The following is an 18846-nucleotide window of genomic DNA, read 5'->3' on the forward strand; positions in this document are numbered from 1 at the left end:
TATGAAATGTTCTTAGTGAAAATATAGCACAACACGTTCCAAGCACACAAACAACAACATAAAATTTGATTGAATGCATGCATTTGTTTTGTTTTTTGTTTTTGTTGTTATATTATATTGTATATAGATTATGGCGCTTACATGCAACGCACATATCGAAAAAACTGTTCACATGTTTTGTCTATTCCCTTGCCCACTGGCGCACGCCTGGCCGCAACAGGCTGTCTCGCGCCATACAACGCCCACACATCCTGCGAAAGAAATTCTGAATTCCATGCTGCACACACACAACCGCATACAAATATGCGCATATGTTTTTTATGGCGCTCATGCATCGCTGGGTGACACGCCCAGATAGCACCGTGCTCAACTATATACATATTTTATCCGGATGCATGTGTTATATTCATAATGCCACACACACACATAGACACACACTCGTGCGCTTTAGTAACAATATCCGTCCAACTCGTTATTCGTCACATCCGCGCATCCTCATCAATCAAGTCGAACACATTTCATTATTTGCCTCGGTTTACACGCTGCACTTGCCATACGTGCCGTTTTATTTTATATATAGCAATTTTTTTGTATAATTTTTCATACGCCGCGTTGATTATCGCTTGCAGTGCGGATTGCGTTTTTTGTTTTTTGTTTTTGCGTTTTTCTTACTCATATTCATCGTATTAAGTTGTCGTTTTGTCGTGTGAAAAAGTTTCTGCATATTTGTGTCATATTATTCGGGCAGAAATTCGGTTTTAAAACGACGCTCATGCAGGGCTTATGTACGTGCCTGTTTAAAAAATTAATTTAGAAAAACAAAAATTGCACCATTAAACTCATCATCAATCAATCAATCGACAAATCAATCGTCCAACCAGCCAATCAATCTCTCAAATCATTTTTGCTGTGTCTTTGGTATTCTAGCTGTAGATTCTTAAATATGCTATCATCTAAAGCTTTTATACCAAAGCTCCAGCTTAAATTGCTTGCTGCACATTTTTTCGTTGTTTTGTTGTTACTTGTTTGTTTCGCTCGCTACTTACTTAGGTTTTTGTCTCGTTCGTTATTATTTGAATGCTCGGTTTCGTTTATTTTAATGTTTTTTAACGTTTTTTTTTTTATAAAATTGTATTTGCTCGTCTTGTTTGGATTTTACTTTATTATATTTTTTTTGTGTGAAATGTGTTTCGTTGAAATTATGTGCGTTTTTTGTTATGTTCGCCCACTGTGCACTAATGTTTTCATTTAATTTTGCAAAATAATTATTTGATTTTTTCGAATTTATTAAATGTAATTTTGCCACAGCTGTGTTTGGCTTGCCACACTTGCTTTTATTGTTTGCTTATAAATTGAGAGAAATTTAACTCTGGACGTTTTTCACCATATTACTATTAAAAAATATTAAATTAAATATTTAGAAATTTTCCAAGATGTAAATTTGCTTTGATAAAAATAATAAAATAAAATAACAATAAAGTTTAAAAAAACATTAAAAAATATTAAAAAAATATACAAAAATAAAAATTAAAAAATATAAAATAAAAAAAATTAATTAAAATAATAAAAAAACTATAAAAAAAATTATAATTTTTTAATTTAAAAACACTATATCAGTACTGTTAAAAAATATTGAAAAGTTAAAGAGGAAAATTTACCTAATATGATATTAAAAAAAAATTTTCAAGATGTAAATTTATTTTAATAAAAACAAAAAATCTAAATAAAGTAATACCAATAAAATTTGGGAAAATAATATAAAAAATATAAAAATTTATACAGTTTTAAATTAAAAAAATGTGTATTAGTACTGTTAAAAAATATTAAAAGAAGAAACTTTACTTAATATAATATTAAAAATATTTTCAAGATATAAATTTATTTTAATAAAAACAAAAAAAAAAAATAATAATAACAAAGTTTGAAAAAATATTAAAAAATAAAAATAAATAAAATAATAACAATAAAATATAACAATAAACTTTGGAAGAAATATAAAAAATATTAAAAATTTCAATAAAATAGTAATAAAATTTGGAAAAAATATATAAATATAAAAAATATTTAATTAAAATTAAATATCGTCAAAAAAATTGTATATAATTAAAAAATTTATTTAAATAAAATAAAAAAAAAATATTAAAAAATAAACAAGAAAGTAAAATAATAACAATAAACTTTGGATGAAATATAAAAAAATTAAAAAATAAAAAATATTAAAAAAAAAATTAAAAAGAAGTTAAATTTTTTAAATTAAAAAGCGTTAAAAAAGTTAAATTTAATTAAAAATTTTATTTATTTAAAATTTTTTTTATTATAAAACATTAAAAAATTTTAATTAAATAAAAAAAAAAATACATAACACTATTAAAAAAATTTAAAAAAAACTTTGGAAGAAATATAAAAAATGTTAAAAATAAAAAATATAAAAAAAAATTAAAAATAAAAAATATTAAAAATAAATAATATAAAAAATATAAAAAAAATTAAAAATATAAAAAAATTAAAAATATAAAAAAATTAAAAAGAAGTTAAATTTTTTTGAAATTTAAAAATCGGTAAAAAAGTTAAATTTAATTAAAAAATTTATTTAGTTAAATTATTTTTTTTTATTAAAAAACATTAAAAAATTTTAATAAAATTAAAAAAAAAATACATAACACTATTAAAAAAATAAAAAAAAATTAATATTTAAAGTAAATTAAAAATTAATTATTTATTAAAAAAATTACTAAGTAAAATTAAAAAAAAAATAAATAAGTTTAAAAATATGTGTATTTGTGTTATATAACCTATAAACAGCTGTAAAATATTAGCTAGTTCTAATTAAATTAACCTAAAATTTAAAAGCAATATTTTTTTTTCGTTGTGCGCCTACATTCAATTAAAAATATAAAAAACTAAATTATTTTACTAACAAATATTTTTTATAAAATATAATTAGTTGGAGTTTTTTGTTTAGTTTCAACTCCAGATGGCTGTACTAACTAATATAGCACTATTTTAAATAAATTCCCAACAAACCAACTTATTTCCAACCACAACTCATCTCTTCCACTTTCTCCACGCAATTATTTTCGATCGCATAGAACTGGCCTGGGATCAACCTTCGACAAATTGCCAAGAGTTCAAAAACTGGACTGATAATGAACGCTGGTCAACACAGACGCCTTGGAGCAAATTGGACACATTGGCGATATCGTTGCTGCGCAAAGTTTTGGCCACAAATCCTACATACCGACTGACACTAGAGAAGATACTCGACCACAAATGGTGTAACATGCAATTCAATGAGAATGGTAAGTACAAAATGATTAATAATTAATTTTTTTTTCATAAAAGCTCTAATATAAAATACCTTTATACCATATATAATGTAAAAACAGAAAGTGCGCGCTTTAGTGTTTAAAAAAGCTTTGTAAAGCAAGCTTAAAACTGTGAAGCTGCTGATTCAGAAAGCTACAACGTTCTGTACAAACATGAGCCCTTTGTCCAGGTACTTAGTGACTCTCAAGTAGGCATTGCCATTTAACGCTGAGGGTTACTTTGTGCCTAAGCAAAAGTTTCTATAAGACCAACAACTAATCGGACGTTAAAATAACAGCTTTGTGCAAAAAGTTGTTTGCAAAGTGAAGTTGAAGGCAACATGCCGTTAAAAAGCTTTGGAAGTTTATGCCATCAAAAAATCTTGGTGACAGCAAATAAATTGAGAAATTTTTTTAATATTTATAAATTGTTTTTAAAGAATTAATAGCAAAAACATGTAACGTGCTTAAAAAGCTCTAAAAATATATAACAAAACCATGTAACGTGCATAAAAAGCTCTTTTTTTGGTATTTTTTCACTATAAATTCTTTTTAACATTTTGTTAAAGCCAGTGCGAGCATTCAACTTTTACATTGCTTAACTGCGCTCTGTCCCATAAAAGCTTTCTGTTTAGTTTACAATTAGCAAGGCGACTAAATAAGTTTTGGTTTTTGTTTTTAAGATATACGAAAGCTTGATTTTCATGTCTGTCGCCAACTGGCAGCTTTTCATCGCTTTGGCGCTTTAGCTGTATGATAGATTTGACTACTTCATAAAGCTAGATTACCAAAGCATTGAAGAGTCTGCTTCAACTTCTTTGAAATGCAAAAGAAATTAATGAGAAAGAAATACTGCTAAAGTGTAGCTGAGTGTAAAATAATCTAAGAGATAGAAGTGTTGGATTGAAAAAATTGTTTATATAAAAAGAAAAAAATCATTATTTTAATAGCAAAAATAATTTATAAAAAGAAAAAAATAATTATTTTAATAATAAAAATAATTTATATAAATAAAAAATATTACTTTATTGCTCGGAAGTTAAAGCTGTTGCATTTTTTCTTAAATTTAAACATTAACTTAATTATAAAATATTAATTAATTATAATAAAAAAATAATAAGTGAAAAAAATTTAAGAAAAAAATTGAGAAAGTTCATATACAAAAACTTGAAATTATATCATAATAAATCAAAAACATAAATACAAAAACATTAGATATTTTTTGTGATTTTTTTTTAAACCTTAAGTGGAATAACAAAATAAATTTGAAAAAGATAACATACAAAAAATTAAAAATTTTACTATAACCACATAAAAAATTAAATAAAAAAATAATAATTGAAAATATTTTTCGTTTTTTTTTTTCAAAATAATAATATGTTTTTAGTGTGAAATAACGGGACAAATAAAAAAAAATATTTTAAGATTATACTACAACCATAGTAAAAAAAAATAATAAAAAAAGTATAATAAATTGAAAATGATCATATACAAAAAAATTGAAATTGTGTCATAATTAAAAAAAAAAATAAATACAACGTTAAAATAAACGTTAAATATTTTTTGTGATTTTTTTTAACTTAACAACATTAACAGAAATTAAAAAATAAGTAATAAAATGAAAATATTTTTTGTAATTTTTTTTTTTAACTATAACCACATTAACAGAAATTAAAAAATAAGCAATAAAATGAAAATATTTTTTGTAATTTTTTTAAATAACACCATGATATATTTTTGCTGAGTGAAATTACAAAATAAAAAATATATTTTTGAAATAATACTTTAACCCATAATATTACTATAACCATAAAAAATATTTTTTTATTTTACTTAATTTTTTTATGTTTTTGAAAGTGTTATATAATTATGTCCACCAAATATGTGTTTTTTTTTTGCTTCTGTGCGTTTCGTTTCGTTTTGTTTTTATGTTTGCATTCTTTTTTCGTTTGCATATTATTTGTTCTTTGGTGATTTTAGCTGTATGGTGGGCGTACTAGAAATCCATAGAGCTTTATTACCAAAAACCAAATGATTTTTGCGTTTTCATTTTCCAATGCAATTCATTTCATTTCGTGTGTGTGTTTCCAGTTTTCTTAAGTGCGCTTTTTGATATAATTTTTACTTCTTTACATATTATTTATATTTAATATTATTAACCAAAAAAAATGCTGTACAACACAACTAATTTGCCAACTTCATTCATCGTTTTCTCCGCAGAACTTTCACACGATCTCGTTGACTCGGCCGCTGCGCTCGACATACACTCGCCGAAAGCCAAACGCTCACGACAGCATTCGAGCAAACATCGTCTCACCAATCACTTCGTCGATGACACGATATCGCGTAATTACTGCTCACAACCGATGCCCACAATACCACCAGATTTCACAGACGGTGGCAGCAATAACAATCCCGCCGCCGCACAGGAGGCGCGCTTCAATTTCTGTTTCTCACAACCTGCCCTGCTGGACGATTTGCTGGTTTGCACGCAAATGAATCAAACACAATCGGCATCGCAGAATGTCTTCCATCGTTTGGTGCGTCGTATGACGCGCTTCTTTGTCACCACACGTTGGGATGACACCGTAAAACGTCTGGTCGCGACCATTGAACGTTTGGGTTTCGCCTGCAAAGTGGGCGATGGTGGTGTGGTCACCATATCAACGATTGATCGCCGAAAACTACGTTTGGTCTTCAAGGCGTACATTATCGAGATGGATGGCAAAATTCTGGTCGATTTCCGTTTGTCTAAAGGTTGTGGTTTAGAGTTTAAGCGTCGCTTTATTAAAATTAAAGAATCACTGGAGGACATCGTGTTGCGTGGACCGACAACGTGGCCCATTGCGATAGCGACAAATGCTGTGCCTTAAAAAAAAATTTGCGTTATATATGTTCGAAGGCGTTTTGAAGTTGTACAATGACTGGCAGTTACAATGCAATTGCCAAATATATTTTATATATATTTTTTTACACTATCCTTAATCCAAAGTCAATTTCCTACACAAAATGTATACAAAGAAAATATGTATTCTCTAATTTAGTGTTATCACTTTTCATATGTCTGTTTGCATTATTATTGTTTTTGTATTCATATATTCTCATTGAACTTCACATATAGTTATAGTAATTGACTTAGTTTTGTTTTTGGCTGTATTAATTTATTAGAAAACACAAATCAGACGAATGTTAATATACACATTTTATGGAAATCTTAGTTAAATATAAAAAAGACTGCTGAAATAACAGCAAATGAAAAGTTAAATTAAATGTTTTAATTTGTATTTCAAGTAACATTATTGTTAATATTCTATGGTCAATTAATATTACGGGTTTTTGGGGGATATACAGTTGTTGTTTATATGTTGCCGTGTGAGAAGGTGTCTCTGAACCTCCTCTACTGGGAACAATTTTTTTCTCTTGCAACATGTTGTTACATAGTATAATAGTTTTATTGATCTAATGGTTGTTTGTATCACGTAATAATCATAAGTTATATATATTCATCAAGCTACTTGGCTGTCTCTGTATCGAAAAGCCACCAACCATATCGGTCATGTTGAGGTAGACGGAAGACACATCTCCAGAATTTCAGATGGCTCCGAGCTAGCATTGACTCGGACTTCCATCTTGTTGCAGCCAAGATACGCACCGGCCTCTGCGCAGTAAAAAGCGTACGTCAACAAACACAAGGACAAGATTAGATGTCGAGAAGCTGCAATCACAATAGACAGCTGAACGATTTGCTACTCGACTTGCACTCCTGCTCTCTAATAGCACTCATCACCAATTCGGTACAAGGCAGCTGTGGGATGGCATTTCAAGATCCTTACGTACAGCTGCAAACGAAACCATTGGTATTCGAAAAAGGCAAAAAAAAAACAGCTCGTATGATGAGGAGTGCCATATCGCAGTGGAGAGAAAACAGACTAGCTACCTCGCAATGTTACAATCGTCCACAACACGTGTGGGACGGGATAGATACCGGGAGCTGAAGAGAGAAGCGAAACGCGTTTGCAGACAAAAAAGAGAGAGGCCAAAATGCATGAGTACGAAGAGCTTGACAAGCTGGCCGAAAGGGGAAACGCGCTAAAATTCTACGAAAAGATGCGGCCGCTAACAGAAGGTTTCAGGACCGAAACATACTCTTGTAAAAAAGATGCGACGACAAATCGAAAGTTTTAAGACCGGAGCATACTATTGTAGAACCTCCAGAGGTGATCTAGTGACTGATGCCCAGAGCATACTGAAATTATAGAGAAGTCTCATTTTTTCAGTCTGTTGAATGGCAGTGAAAGTATAACACCAGGAGATGGTGAATCCGGTTTTCCAATCGATGACGATGGAGCAGACGTTCCATTGCCCGATCATGAAGAAGTTCGAATAGCAATATCCGTCTGAAGAATAACAAAACGGCGGGACCGATAGATTGCCGGCCGAGCTAAGCAAATACGGCGGCGAAGAACTGATAAGGGGCATGTATCAACATTTGTATGGTCGGACGAAAACATGCTCGACGATTGGATGTAAGTGTGCTCTGCCCAATTCACAAAAAGGAAAATCCGACAATATGCGCCAACTACCGTGGTATTCGATACCAAACGAAGTTTCAAGGCGACTCCTTATCGTGCGACTTCTTCAATTTACTGCTGGAGAAAATAATTCGAGTAGAGCTGAATCGAGAAGGTAGAATCTAAGAATCTAGAATAAAAAACAAAATTGGATAAGAAAATATTGGATAGCGAAAATATTTCACATTTGAGATAATAATATAATTATTATTATTTTCACTATTCCAAACTAATTTGAAAAGCTCGTGATTTTATGGCTTTACTGAATTCCGCGAGTCTTTCAGCATCAATTTCATCAAATTAAGCCTGATGTTAAATCATCACAAATTTTTCCATTAAACTAATAAAAAGTTGTCGCAGACAAATTCGAAGGTACGATCATACACAATACACTACTTATACATATAAATTTGTATACGTACATAAGTATATATTTGACATATAGTTGTATATAAGTTAATTTGGCATTGTATGAAGTAATAACAAACTAAATCACGCAATTTTTTTGCGTCAAATATCACGTGCTCGAGTCTTATATACATACATATGTATAAACATGCATACATATAGACACATACATTTTTTGCGCATAATTATGGAAGTATTTGAAATCCTAAAGATCGATTGTCTTCAAGGTCGAAATTTCCTCACTTAGATCAGGCAAAAAAAAACATTCTTTGAAATATCTATGTACATATGTGTGTATATAGTTTTCAAATACTATCAATTATACATATTTAAATGACTAAACGGTGATTTGTGTACACACATATACATACATATGTATGTACATATATAAAAACCTAACAGCTGTCAAATAACTGACGTAATGTGCAAAATGTATGACCTACCCTACGAGTACGAGTGTAATATTATTCGGTACATACAGTGAAGGTGTGAGAGGGGAGACCGGAGACAATTCCTTCCGGCCTCGGATTTCTGAGGGTGTACGGTGCTCTGTAACAAAGTTTAGCAGATTTTTTTCTCTAAGAATTTACTACAAACATCCCGGTTTGCTCTCTACGGCCATAGTACATAAATATATGTATGCTGAAACATATACATATGCCATATGTATACACAAATTATATGTATATGTACATAGATAATTTATAGTCTTCATAACATTAAGAACACCAAGGACATATTTTTTTTGTATTTTGAAATTTTTTTCGAAGACACATATTATATAGCTAGTTTATATGTATACTTTCTCAATCTTTCGCTTTAACCTTCTCATAAGTCCTTGACTTTGACTTTGACTATGTACTTGTCTATAGAGAAAAAGCAGAACTAGAAGTAATTTAGAATAAACTTCAAATATGACTGATGATAAACAATAAACTTTTATAATTAAAATATGGCCTCATTTTCGTATGTTTAAATAATGTGGTTAATAAACGGTGGTTACAAGCATTATTATTTTTTTTATTGCGGTCACAATATTTACTAAAATTTTCACAACAAATAACAAGGGCAAAGTTGAAACCAATATTTTTATATTAATTTTTTATTATTAATTATTAGCACAATGTTACCAGACAATTATATACTCGATTACATACAATTGTAATGGACAACACAGAGTGTCATCGGCATGATTTCATGTGCGTTTTACATAACAACACTAATATTCAACAATTAAGCAATATGTTTTTTGAAATGTTTTGTTAATAAGCGAGTTAGTTAGATTTTTTTGCACAGCAGTGTAGTAAGAGCAAATAATATTCGAAATAATAAATAATTCGTTGTGTTTTTGGTCTTTTCTTTATTTTTTTTAATCATTCTTCTATGCTATTTTATTATACCGAAATGAAATTATCATTAATAATAATAATTTAAAGTAGTTTTATATAAAAAGAACAATTAAGAAATAATAGTTCTGTATATAGTTTAAATAAAATATGTTTAATATAACAATTAAAATGGTTTACAAGTATGATAAGGTGATGAAAATCATAACTGTGCACAAAATTTCATTAACATTTGTTGTTGTTGTTGGTTTGTAGTTGTAGTGGTAGGTGGCTATACAGTTTAAGGTACTAGGTTTGCATTTATTGTATTCCCGTTATTAAGTTCAACTTAATTTGCCACACCCAATTGTTGTTGCCAAAATTTTCTTGAGTTCGCCTTAATTGTGCATGTTGGAATCATTATTCATTGCTCAACACTAAAAATTTACTGTGGCTTTCTGAATGATTTGCCGGCATACTTCGCCTTGGCGCCCAACTCTTCTTCGATGCGAAGAATTTGGTTGTATTTGGCCAAACGTTCGGAGCGGCATGGAGCACCGGTCTTGATTTGACCAGTAGACAAGCCAACAACAAGATCGGCAATGAAGGTGTCCTCGGTTTCACCGGAGCGATGTGATACCATGGTGCCCCAGCCGTTGCTCTTGGCCAACAAATGAGCCTTGATGGATTCGGTAACGGTACCGATTTGGTTGACCTTCAACAACAAGCAGTTGCAGGCCTTCTTTTCGACGGCAGTCTGGATACGCTTGGGATTGGTGACAGTCAAATCATCACCAACAATTTGGATTTGTGTGTTGGCAGTAATGGTTGACCAGGCATCCCAATGATCCTGATCGAAGGGATCCTCAATGGAGACGATGGGGAACTCCTTGATGAATTCCTGGTACAAGTTGGTGAGCTTCTCAGGCGACAACCATTGTGACTTGTCGCTGTTGGGGTTCTTGAAGTCCAAATCGTATTGACCGTCCTTGTGGAATTCAGAAGCAGCAACATCCATACCAATTTCGACCTGTGGGTGGGAAGAAGAGACTCGTTGTAATATTCAGCAGAGTTTGAGGAAAAATATAATGCTTTTATGCATTAAAAAATGCCTTTTTACTTATGATTTGAATTGATTTACACCATAATTTGAACATAACTCACCTTGCCAGTGTAACCACCCTTAGCGATGGCATCTTGGATCAAAACCAAAGCTTCCTTGTTGGATTGAATGTTGGGTGCGAAACCACCTTCATCACCGACAGCGGTGGCATCCAAACCGAATTTATCCTTGATGACCTTCTTCAAGTGATGGTAGACTTCAGAGCCGATTTTCATGGCATCAGTGAAGCTGCTTGCGCCAGTTGGTAGAATCATGAATTCTTGCATGGCCAATTTGTTGCCAGCATGGCTACCACCGTTGATTACATTGAATGCAGGTACTGGCAGAATAATGTCCTTGTTGCCAGCCAAATCAGCAATATGTTGGTATAGTGGTACACCCTTCTTGGCAGCACCAGCTTTGCAGACAGCCAATGAGATACCCAAAATGGCGTTAGCACCGAATTTCGACTTGTTCTCGGTACCGTCCAATTTCAGCATGAAATTATCAATGCCTTCTTGATCGGTGACCTCAAGATTTGCCTTCAACAATTCGGGTCCCAAAGTCTTGTTTACATGGTCGACAGCTTTGGTCACAGCCTTGCCATGATAGCTGTTCTTATCGTTATCGCGTAATTCAAGAGCTTCATGCACACCGGTCGATGCACCCGAGGGTACAGCGGCACGGAAAAGACCCAATTCAGTGCACAAATCAACCTCGACGGTGGGGTTACCACGCGAGTCGAAGATTTGACGAGCGAAGATTGACTTGATAGGCATACTTGAGCTATTTGAAAAATATAGATAATGCGATAAATTAGAAAAGATGTTTATTTATTTATTTAGTTTATCTAAACAAAATCGAACTTCTGATAAAAGCTGATGTCTACATTTATTTAATTATTAATTTGGCCTCCTTCATATCCGTTATTTAATTATTAAATTCACACGTTTTCTTTATCATTATTTGCAATTATGTGCTCATAGTTCTTCTAAGCTGACGAAGTTATTTTTTCATTACTTTCTATTACACATGAAAGTCGTGCTCTTGCTATAAATGACCTCTACGAAGCGGATAAAGGTCATAAGAAATTACCACACTAATGAAAAATCTCTCCCGGTTATAAAATACTTTTACTTTTTAATATAAATATTAATCATGAAGGCATATTAACTGAAAAGCATTCAATATTAATAATAAGAAAATAAAAACACGACAATATAATAAATATTTTTTACAAAACTAAGCACACGGCCACTCGAAAAATGTTATCTAACTCTTCGCCATTGTTTAATAAATCGATTGAATTTAATTAGCTAAGATGTTAATATAAATCGTTTGTATCTTTATTATCATTGTATCTTATTATTATTGTTATTTTTAATGAAATTATGCACTTATTACTTCAATATTTTGCACAAGACTTGGAGCACTTACTTTAAGCGTTTAATTAACAAGAATTGTAATCCAAACGGAGACGGAACTTTGGCACCAAAATTCACCAACGGCGATTGTGGAGCAACTGACACTGAATGATGAGCGAAGAGTACGATTTTACGAGCAGTAGCAGCAGCTGCTTTCGTGGAACACGACCACAGGAACATGTTAAGTATATATAACTCGGTTTTCGTGTAAAGCTCTTTCTATTTCCCCCGGTTGTTGTTATTGTTGTCGCAGTCGCAAATGCAATCGCCGAAATGTATGTGGTAGTTCCGTCATCAGCTATTTGCGAAAGCGAGTTAGCCTATTTCTACCTCCTACTTGTGTGGATTTAAAGTACCCCCAACAGTTGTAGAGACAGAGTCAGGCGCAGTATTACACAGGTAGGAAGTTTTTGGAATATTAAAGCGTTTGCCTATGACACAATAATTTGGAATTGCCGGCGAATGCGGTTTGTGTCGCGTATGTGTGTATAGTATACGCTTTTGCTCCTCAGTTCCTCTTCCCTACACACTGTGCAGTATGTATTGCTGCAAAACTTTCAATGACCTTCGTGCAAGGTGACAAGAGCGGATGCCGGCTGAACACAATCCACACTCTCCCTATGTGCGCTACTAATTTGAGCACGAAAGAGTACACCAAATACATAAACTTGTGCTTATCTGTGTTCGCAGTGATAAATAAAGCTTTGCGGAAAGTCACGTGGTTTTTTCGTGTTTAAATATTTTTGATTATTTTATTTGGCAGTAAATACAAATATGAATGATGAAAGTTTCAAATATATGAGGAAAAAAGTGTTGGAAAATTACAGGTATAATAGTGAACAAATGAACCGGATGTACTGCTTAGTCGACAGTCTTGGTGTCTCATTAAAAGCTTTCATTCTGTCATGTCATTTAAAAACACTTTTTCTGTTATATGTAAAATTTTTTATATTTTTAACCTTAGCATCTTTTATAACAAGAGATATAGAATATTATATAAGCAAAAACCGCGAAATTATAGCACAAACGATAACAAATATGCCTGAAACTGCCATATTCCCATTTTTTGTCACCTATCAGAACTACTTTATCGACACCAACAGAACTATTCATTCTATCAAATTCGCGAAATTTATCATCAAAACACAATTTGCAGTAATAAAATCACTTACAAACACACACAGCCGGTATCCATAACAATTGGCCGATTATATAGTTTGAAAACCCTTTTTTAAAACAAACAAATATGCCGTTTTTAAATTTTAAATTATTTTACAACACAATCAAAGAAAACTGATATGAAATTTGAGCAATGCCACCTGGTATTACCTTTTATGTGAAGTTCAATTCTTTATAAAGCTGCACTTTATTTCCAATTGGTGTGCAAATAGGAAAAATATTTTGATGTTCTTATTTTGATCCCAAAACTTTGTGATTATGTGTAGTTTTTATTAAAAAAACAAATATTTTACATAAATTTTGCTGTTCTTCTCTTAAATGCTTAAATATCAGCTGGCAGCTCCAACTACGGCAACTCAACTAGTCTATTGACAGCACACCCTTCAGAATCCAATTGGAAGTTAGTTAGACTGTCATTTGCATCGGAACGATAATAAATACAAAAACTCGCAGAAATCAAATGACGGTATTTGCAAAGTCGTGATTAAAAAGTAATAAGTGTAAAAATAGTATTAAGTTGTATTTGTATTGCTATATGCATCCATTATTATGAACAATAGCTGTAGGTATATGGAATAGCATTTGTCTTATTGTAGACATCTGGCGCCGCGGCTGTTTGTTTGTCGAAGCAATAGCTACATCTGGCGCCGTATAGCAGTATGTTCTGGTGGTTTCTAGACGCAATATTCTAGAAGGACACATCGGCATCTAGCGACATCTGGCGCCGTATAGCAGTATGTTCTGGTGGTTTCTAGACGCAATATTCTAGAAGGACACATCGACATCTAGCGAGAAGTGCGTGGCTATATAAGCCGTGGCAGCGCCAACGTAATCAATCAGTGCTAAGAGTAAACTGCTATAGTGTAGACGAGTTGTGAAATAAAGAGTTGTTGAATTAAATTAAACAGTGTTGATTTTATTTGTCAATCCAGAGATACGAACCTAACAAAGTAAACTAGCAAGCAGTAAATTCGTAACAATTGGTGTCAGAAGTGGGATTGTCAAATAATCCAAATTCAAGATGGTTAAATTCGGAGAATTGAGAATTCAGCAATTAAAAAAGGAACTGGAGGAGCGTAATTTGCCGATAAGCGGGCAAAAGGCGGATCTGCAGGCACGATTACGTGAAGCAATGGAAGCGGATGGAATTAATGTGGACGAGTTCGAATTTGTTGGGCCAGAAACTTCTACAAAGGTAGAAGAAAAAGTAGAAGAACAACGAACATCATCGAGTGTGGACATGAACATGCTGTTAGTGGCTATACAGAAAATAGCTGAAAATACAGAAAATGCAGTGCAAACAGGAAATCGTCTGGCACAGCAAATAGCTGAAAATGCAGAAAAGGCAGTGCAAACAGAAAATCGTCTGGCACAGCAAATGACGCAAATAGCTGAAAATACATCACAGTTAGAGTCTCGCCTTACACAACAAATAACTGAAAATAATACGCAGTTAGAAAAGCGTTTGGTACAACAGATTACAGAAAGTAATACACAAGTGCAAGAGAAAGTTTCAAAATTGGAAGACGAATTAAGCACGTTAAAAAATGACGAAGAAAATTTGAAATCAGAAGTTCTTCATTTGAGTAATCGGATGCGAGAACTGCAACTGCATGGCCCTGCACCATCAACAAATAATCCAAGATTGAAGGCACCCACATTCGATGGAAGTATTCCATTTCAAATTTTCAAACTTCAGTTTGAAAAGACCGCAATGGCCAATAACTGGAATGCAGCGGACAAAGTAGCGTCCTTGTTTGTATCATTGAAAGGACCTGCGGCAGAAATCCTTCAGACTATTCCAGACTGTGAACGGGACAACTATGAGGCATTGATGAGTGCGATAGAAAGACGATATGGTAGTGAGCACCGGAAACAAATATACCAGATCGAACTGCAAAATAGGGGTCAGAAAATGAACGAGTCATTGCAAGAGTTCGCAACTGAAATAGAACGACTGGCTCATTTGGCAAATGCAGATGCACCTGTGGATTACATTGAAAGGGTAAAAATTCAATGTTTCATAAATGGAATTCGTGATGTGGACACCAAACGCGCCACATATGCATTGCCAAAAAGAACGTTTGCTGAAACGGTTTCGCACGCCCTCACACAGGAAACAGCTTCTCTACTAAGTAAACCAGCACACAAAGTACAAAGGGTTGAAATGGAACAACCGGCGCTGATGGAAGAAATATTGAAGACTCTGAAGACAATTGCTGCACAGCGAGTAAATACAACAGGCAGATGTTTCAACTGTAGAAAAGCGGGTCACTTTGCCCGAAATTGCAAGATAAAAGTAAACCCATCAAAATGGAAACAACCAACAGAACACCGAAAGAGGATTCACCACAAAAATGCGGATGCATTATCACATCGCCCTTGTCCACTGGAATTTAAACATTGCTCCAAATCAGAAGGAAAAGAAGGTATAATCGACGTGCGATCACTGAATATAGAACCTGAAGATGATTGGACTCCTCACCGCATCAGAATTAATCAGCTGGAGGACCCTGATCTTGCAAAACTGATAATAGCCAAAGAAAATGGGGTACGACCACCAAAGGAACAAATAAGTAACGAGAGTCCAACTGCAAAAGCATATTGGGCCCAATGGAACAGCATACACCTCGTTAATGGATACCTTCATCGTACCTGGGAAAGCGAAGATGGCAAACAGTCCCGTCTGCTGATTATAGTACCGAAGTCCATGATCCCGAAAGTATTGAAAGAATATCACAATGGACCTAGTGGAGGGCACCTTGGGATTACAAAAACTATAGAGAAGATTAAACAACGGTTCTACTGGATCGGTTGTCGAGATTCCATAGCAGAATGGATAAGTAAATGCATAGAGTGCATGGCAGCTAAAGGTCCTAAAGCCAAAAGTCGCGGTAGGCTACAACAGTACAACGTGGGATCACCATTTGAACGAGTCGCAATGGATGTTGCAGGTCCGTTCCCAACCAGTACGGCCGGAAACAAATATCTACTGGTTGTCATGGACTATTTCAGTAAATGGCCAGAAGTGTATGCCTTACCAAACCAAGAAGCGAAGACAATAGCCGAAGCGTTTGTAGAAAATTGGATAACAAGGTTCGGAGTGCCCATCGAATTACACTCAGATCAAGGCAGGAATTTCGAATCTTCCATTTTCCAAGAAGTCTGTACATTATTGGGCATCCACAAGACACGGACGACAGCGTTACATCCACAATCAGATGGAATGGTGGAGAGATTCAACCGAACGCTCGAAGAACATCTGCGGAAATTCGTTGATAAAGATCAACGGAATTGGGACAAGTGCATCCAGATGTTCCTGCTGGCGTATCGTTCAGCGAAGCACGAGACAACTGGTTACACGCCAGCACAGATTATTTTCGGATCTGATCTGCGACTCCCTGCTGATCTTAAGTTTGGAACGAATCCTGCAGCTGTAAGAAATGATGGAGAGTATTGCTCTGCCTTAAAGGAAACAATGAATGAAGTGCATCTAATGGTAAGACAGCATACGCATCTGATGAGCAATAAGATGAAGGACCGATTCGATCAAGCGGCAAATTCAAAAGGTTTTGAAGAAGGTGATCTGGTCCTGTTGTACAATCCACTTCGAAAGAAAGGCTTGTCCCCGAAACTGCAGACAGCCTGGGAAGGACCCTATATGGTGATGAAACGACTTAATGACGTGGTATACCGCATACAAAGAAATGGGAAAGCACGATGTAAAATGAAAGTAGTACATTTGGAGAGGCTCGCCCCATTTGGTTCAAGAGGATTTGTGCCTAATCGGGACGATTAGGCTTTAGTGGAGGGCAGTGTTACAAAAGTAGTATTAAGTTGTATTTGTATTGCTATATGCATCCATTATTATGAACAATAGCTGTAGGTATATGGAATAGCATTTGTCTTATTGTAGACATCTGGCGCCGCGGCTGTTTGTTTGTCGAAGCAATAGCTACATCTGGCGCCGTATAGCAGTATGTTCTGGTGGTTTCTAGACGCAATATTCTAGAAGGACACATCGGCATCTAGCGACATCTGGCGCCGTATAGCAGTATGTTCTGGTGGTTTCTAGACGCAATATTCTAGAAGGACACATCGACATCTAGCGAGAAGTGCGTGGCTATATAAGCCGTGGCAGCGCCAACGTAATCAATCAGTGCTAAGAGTAAACTGCTATAGTGTAGACTGTCATTTGCATCGGAACGATAATAAATACAAAAACTCGCAGAGATACGAACCTAACAAAGTAACTAGCAAAGTCGTGATTAAAAAGTAATAAGTGTAAAAATAACTCAGGAAAATAAGAAATACTGCTGCGATTAAATAGAAGCTGTATGTGAAATGTTTGCGAAAATGTGTAAAGGTTAACAAGCGTGTATAAAAGAAGTGATTGAGAAATAGTGCACAGGCAATTCACCAGCTGGGGTTTTCTTTGTGAAGTAGAGAAAATAGAAACAAAAATTCCAACGTAGCAAAAGTGTAAATTATTTATTACAAATCCTATAAAGCTGTTGATTAAGAAGTAACCTATAAAAAGATGAAAATGCATTGATAAAAAAGTGATAACTATTGCGTTTTATTATCAACATCGTGTTTGTGCAACGTCTGCGTCCTAGTCCGTCAAGATGGTGTCGCTGATTAAGAATCAACTCTTGAAGCACCTTTCGATGTAAGTAGATAGCAGCGTGTTTTAGATACTTCTATATAACTTTATGATATGCATTATAATCTAAAATAAGAATTGAGTTTTGCGTGCCCACTAATTAATTGATTTTTCAATACCACAACTTGGCTACATCTAAAATATTCCATGAGTTTTTTTTTCCTTTTTAGTAGACGAGTTAAATTTAAATAAAAAATTTTAATAAAGCAGAGAAGAACGACTTTGTGGTGAATGTTCTCAATTCTCTTTTTAAGTGAAAAGCTATTAGATTTTGCCGTAATTAATTTAATTTTTGTTCTGCGAGGCGCTCATCGATATGGGGTTATAGATATTTTCATAATTGACCTTTATTTACATAAATATATGTACGTGTAACGAATATGTAACATGAAGGAAAGTATATAGATTACAATAAATCTTATGTACCCACATACGAATTCTCTATGTGCGTCTACTTGCCTATGTACGCTCATATGTAGGTGCACTTGCCCTTTAATGATAATACTTTTTACAGTGTTCTCCTTATTATAGCCATTAATAATACTATAGGCGGTAAAAGGAAAAGCGGTATGAGAAAATATTTGTTTAGCAAAGTAGATAACTTGCGTTTTTTGTTAATTGAACTAAAACTTGGGATTAAATATACTTCACATGTAGTACATTTGTATATGTATGTATGTAAAATCGTAAACAATTTCTTATGAGTCAAATATTCAAAGCACTATTTAATTAAAATATGGATTTTATTAGCAATTGAACTCATTATAAATTTTTAGGTTGTACATTGGGAGATAAGCAAACATCCAAAAAATCTTAATTCTATCAAAACTTTATCTACAGTCATGCTGACTGTTTTGTTCTAACGT

The 18846-nt window shown here is 33.5% G+C and overlaps 3 protein-coding genes across 14 annotated transcripts in view; 2 read left to right on the forward strand and 1 right to left on the reverse strand.

Moving 5' to 3' along the window:
* Positions 1 to 6518, forward strand: part of LOC105228772 (serine/threonine-protein kinase grp) — a 55183-nt gene extending 48665 nt beyond the window's left edge. For both annotated transcript variants that reach the window (XM_011208737.4, XM_029551318.2), the window contains 2 exons: positions 3090 to 3299; positions 5526 to 6518. In XM_011208737.4, the coding sequence (XP_011207039.2) occupies positions 3090 to 3299; positions 5526 to 6178 (863 nt within the window). In that variant the 3' untranslated portion in view covers positions 6179 to 6518. The remainder of the gene's footprint in view (positions 1 to 3089; positions 3300 to 5525) is intronic.
* Positions 6519 to 9624: 3106 nt separating this feature from the next.
* Positions 9625 to 12761, reverse strand: LOC105228768 (enolase). The gene is made up of 3 exons (XM_011208725.4): positions 12149 to 12761; positions 10774 to 11497; positions 9625 to 10639 (listed from the first exon to the last, which is right to left on the reverse strand). Exons 1-3 carry the CDS (start codon positions 12313 to 12315, stop codon positions 10055 to 10057), a joined length of 1476 nt encoding a protein of 491 aa, XP_011207027.2. The 5' UTR covers positions 12316 to 12761; the 3' UTR covers positions 9625 to 10054.
* Positions 12762 to 17576: 4815 nt separating this feature from the next.
* LOC105228769 (UHRF1-binding protein 1) overlaps positions 17577 to 18846 on the forward strand; it is a 45840-nt gene continuing 44570 nt past the window's right edge. For all 11 annotated transcript variants that reach the window (XM_049456961.1, XM_049456777.1, XM_049456833.1 and 8 more), the window contains exon 1: positions 17577 to 17986. In XM_049456961.1, coding sequence (XP_049312918.1) covers positions 17943 to 17986 — 44 coding nt within the window. In that variant the 5' untranslated portion in view covers positions 17577 to 17942. The remainder of the gene's footprint in view (positions 17987 to 18846) is intronic.

The sequence above is a fragment of the Bactrocera dorsalis genome, chromosome 1, assembly GCF_023373825.1.
Source record: "Bactrocera dorsalis isolate Fly_Bdor chromosome 1, ASM2337382v1, whole genome shotgun sequence".
Taxonomy (NCBI): domain Eukaryota; kingdom Metazoa; phylum Arthropoda; class Insecta; order Diptera; family Tephritidae; genus Bactrocera; species Bactrocera dorsalis.

Coding starts and splice junctions, on each gene's coding strand:
- LOC105228768 (XM_011208725.4), bottom strand. CDS start 12,315: ATGTTCCTGTGGTCGTGTTCCACGAAAGCAGCTGCTGCTACTGCTCGT. Junction 11,498..12,148: donor TTGTTAATTAAACGCTTAAA/GTAAGTGCTCCA, acceptor TTTTTCAAATAG/CTCAAGTATGCCTATCAAGT. Junction 10,640..10,773: donor AGGGTGGTTACACTGGCAAG/GTGAGTTATGTT, acceptor TCCCACCCACAG/GTCGAAATTGGTATGGATGT.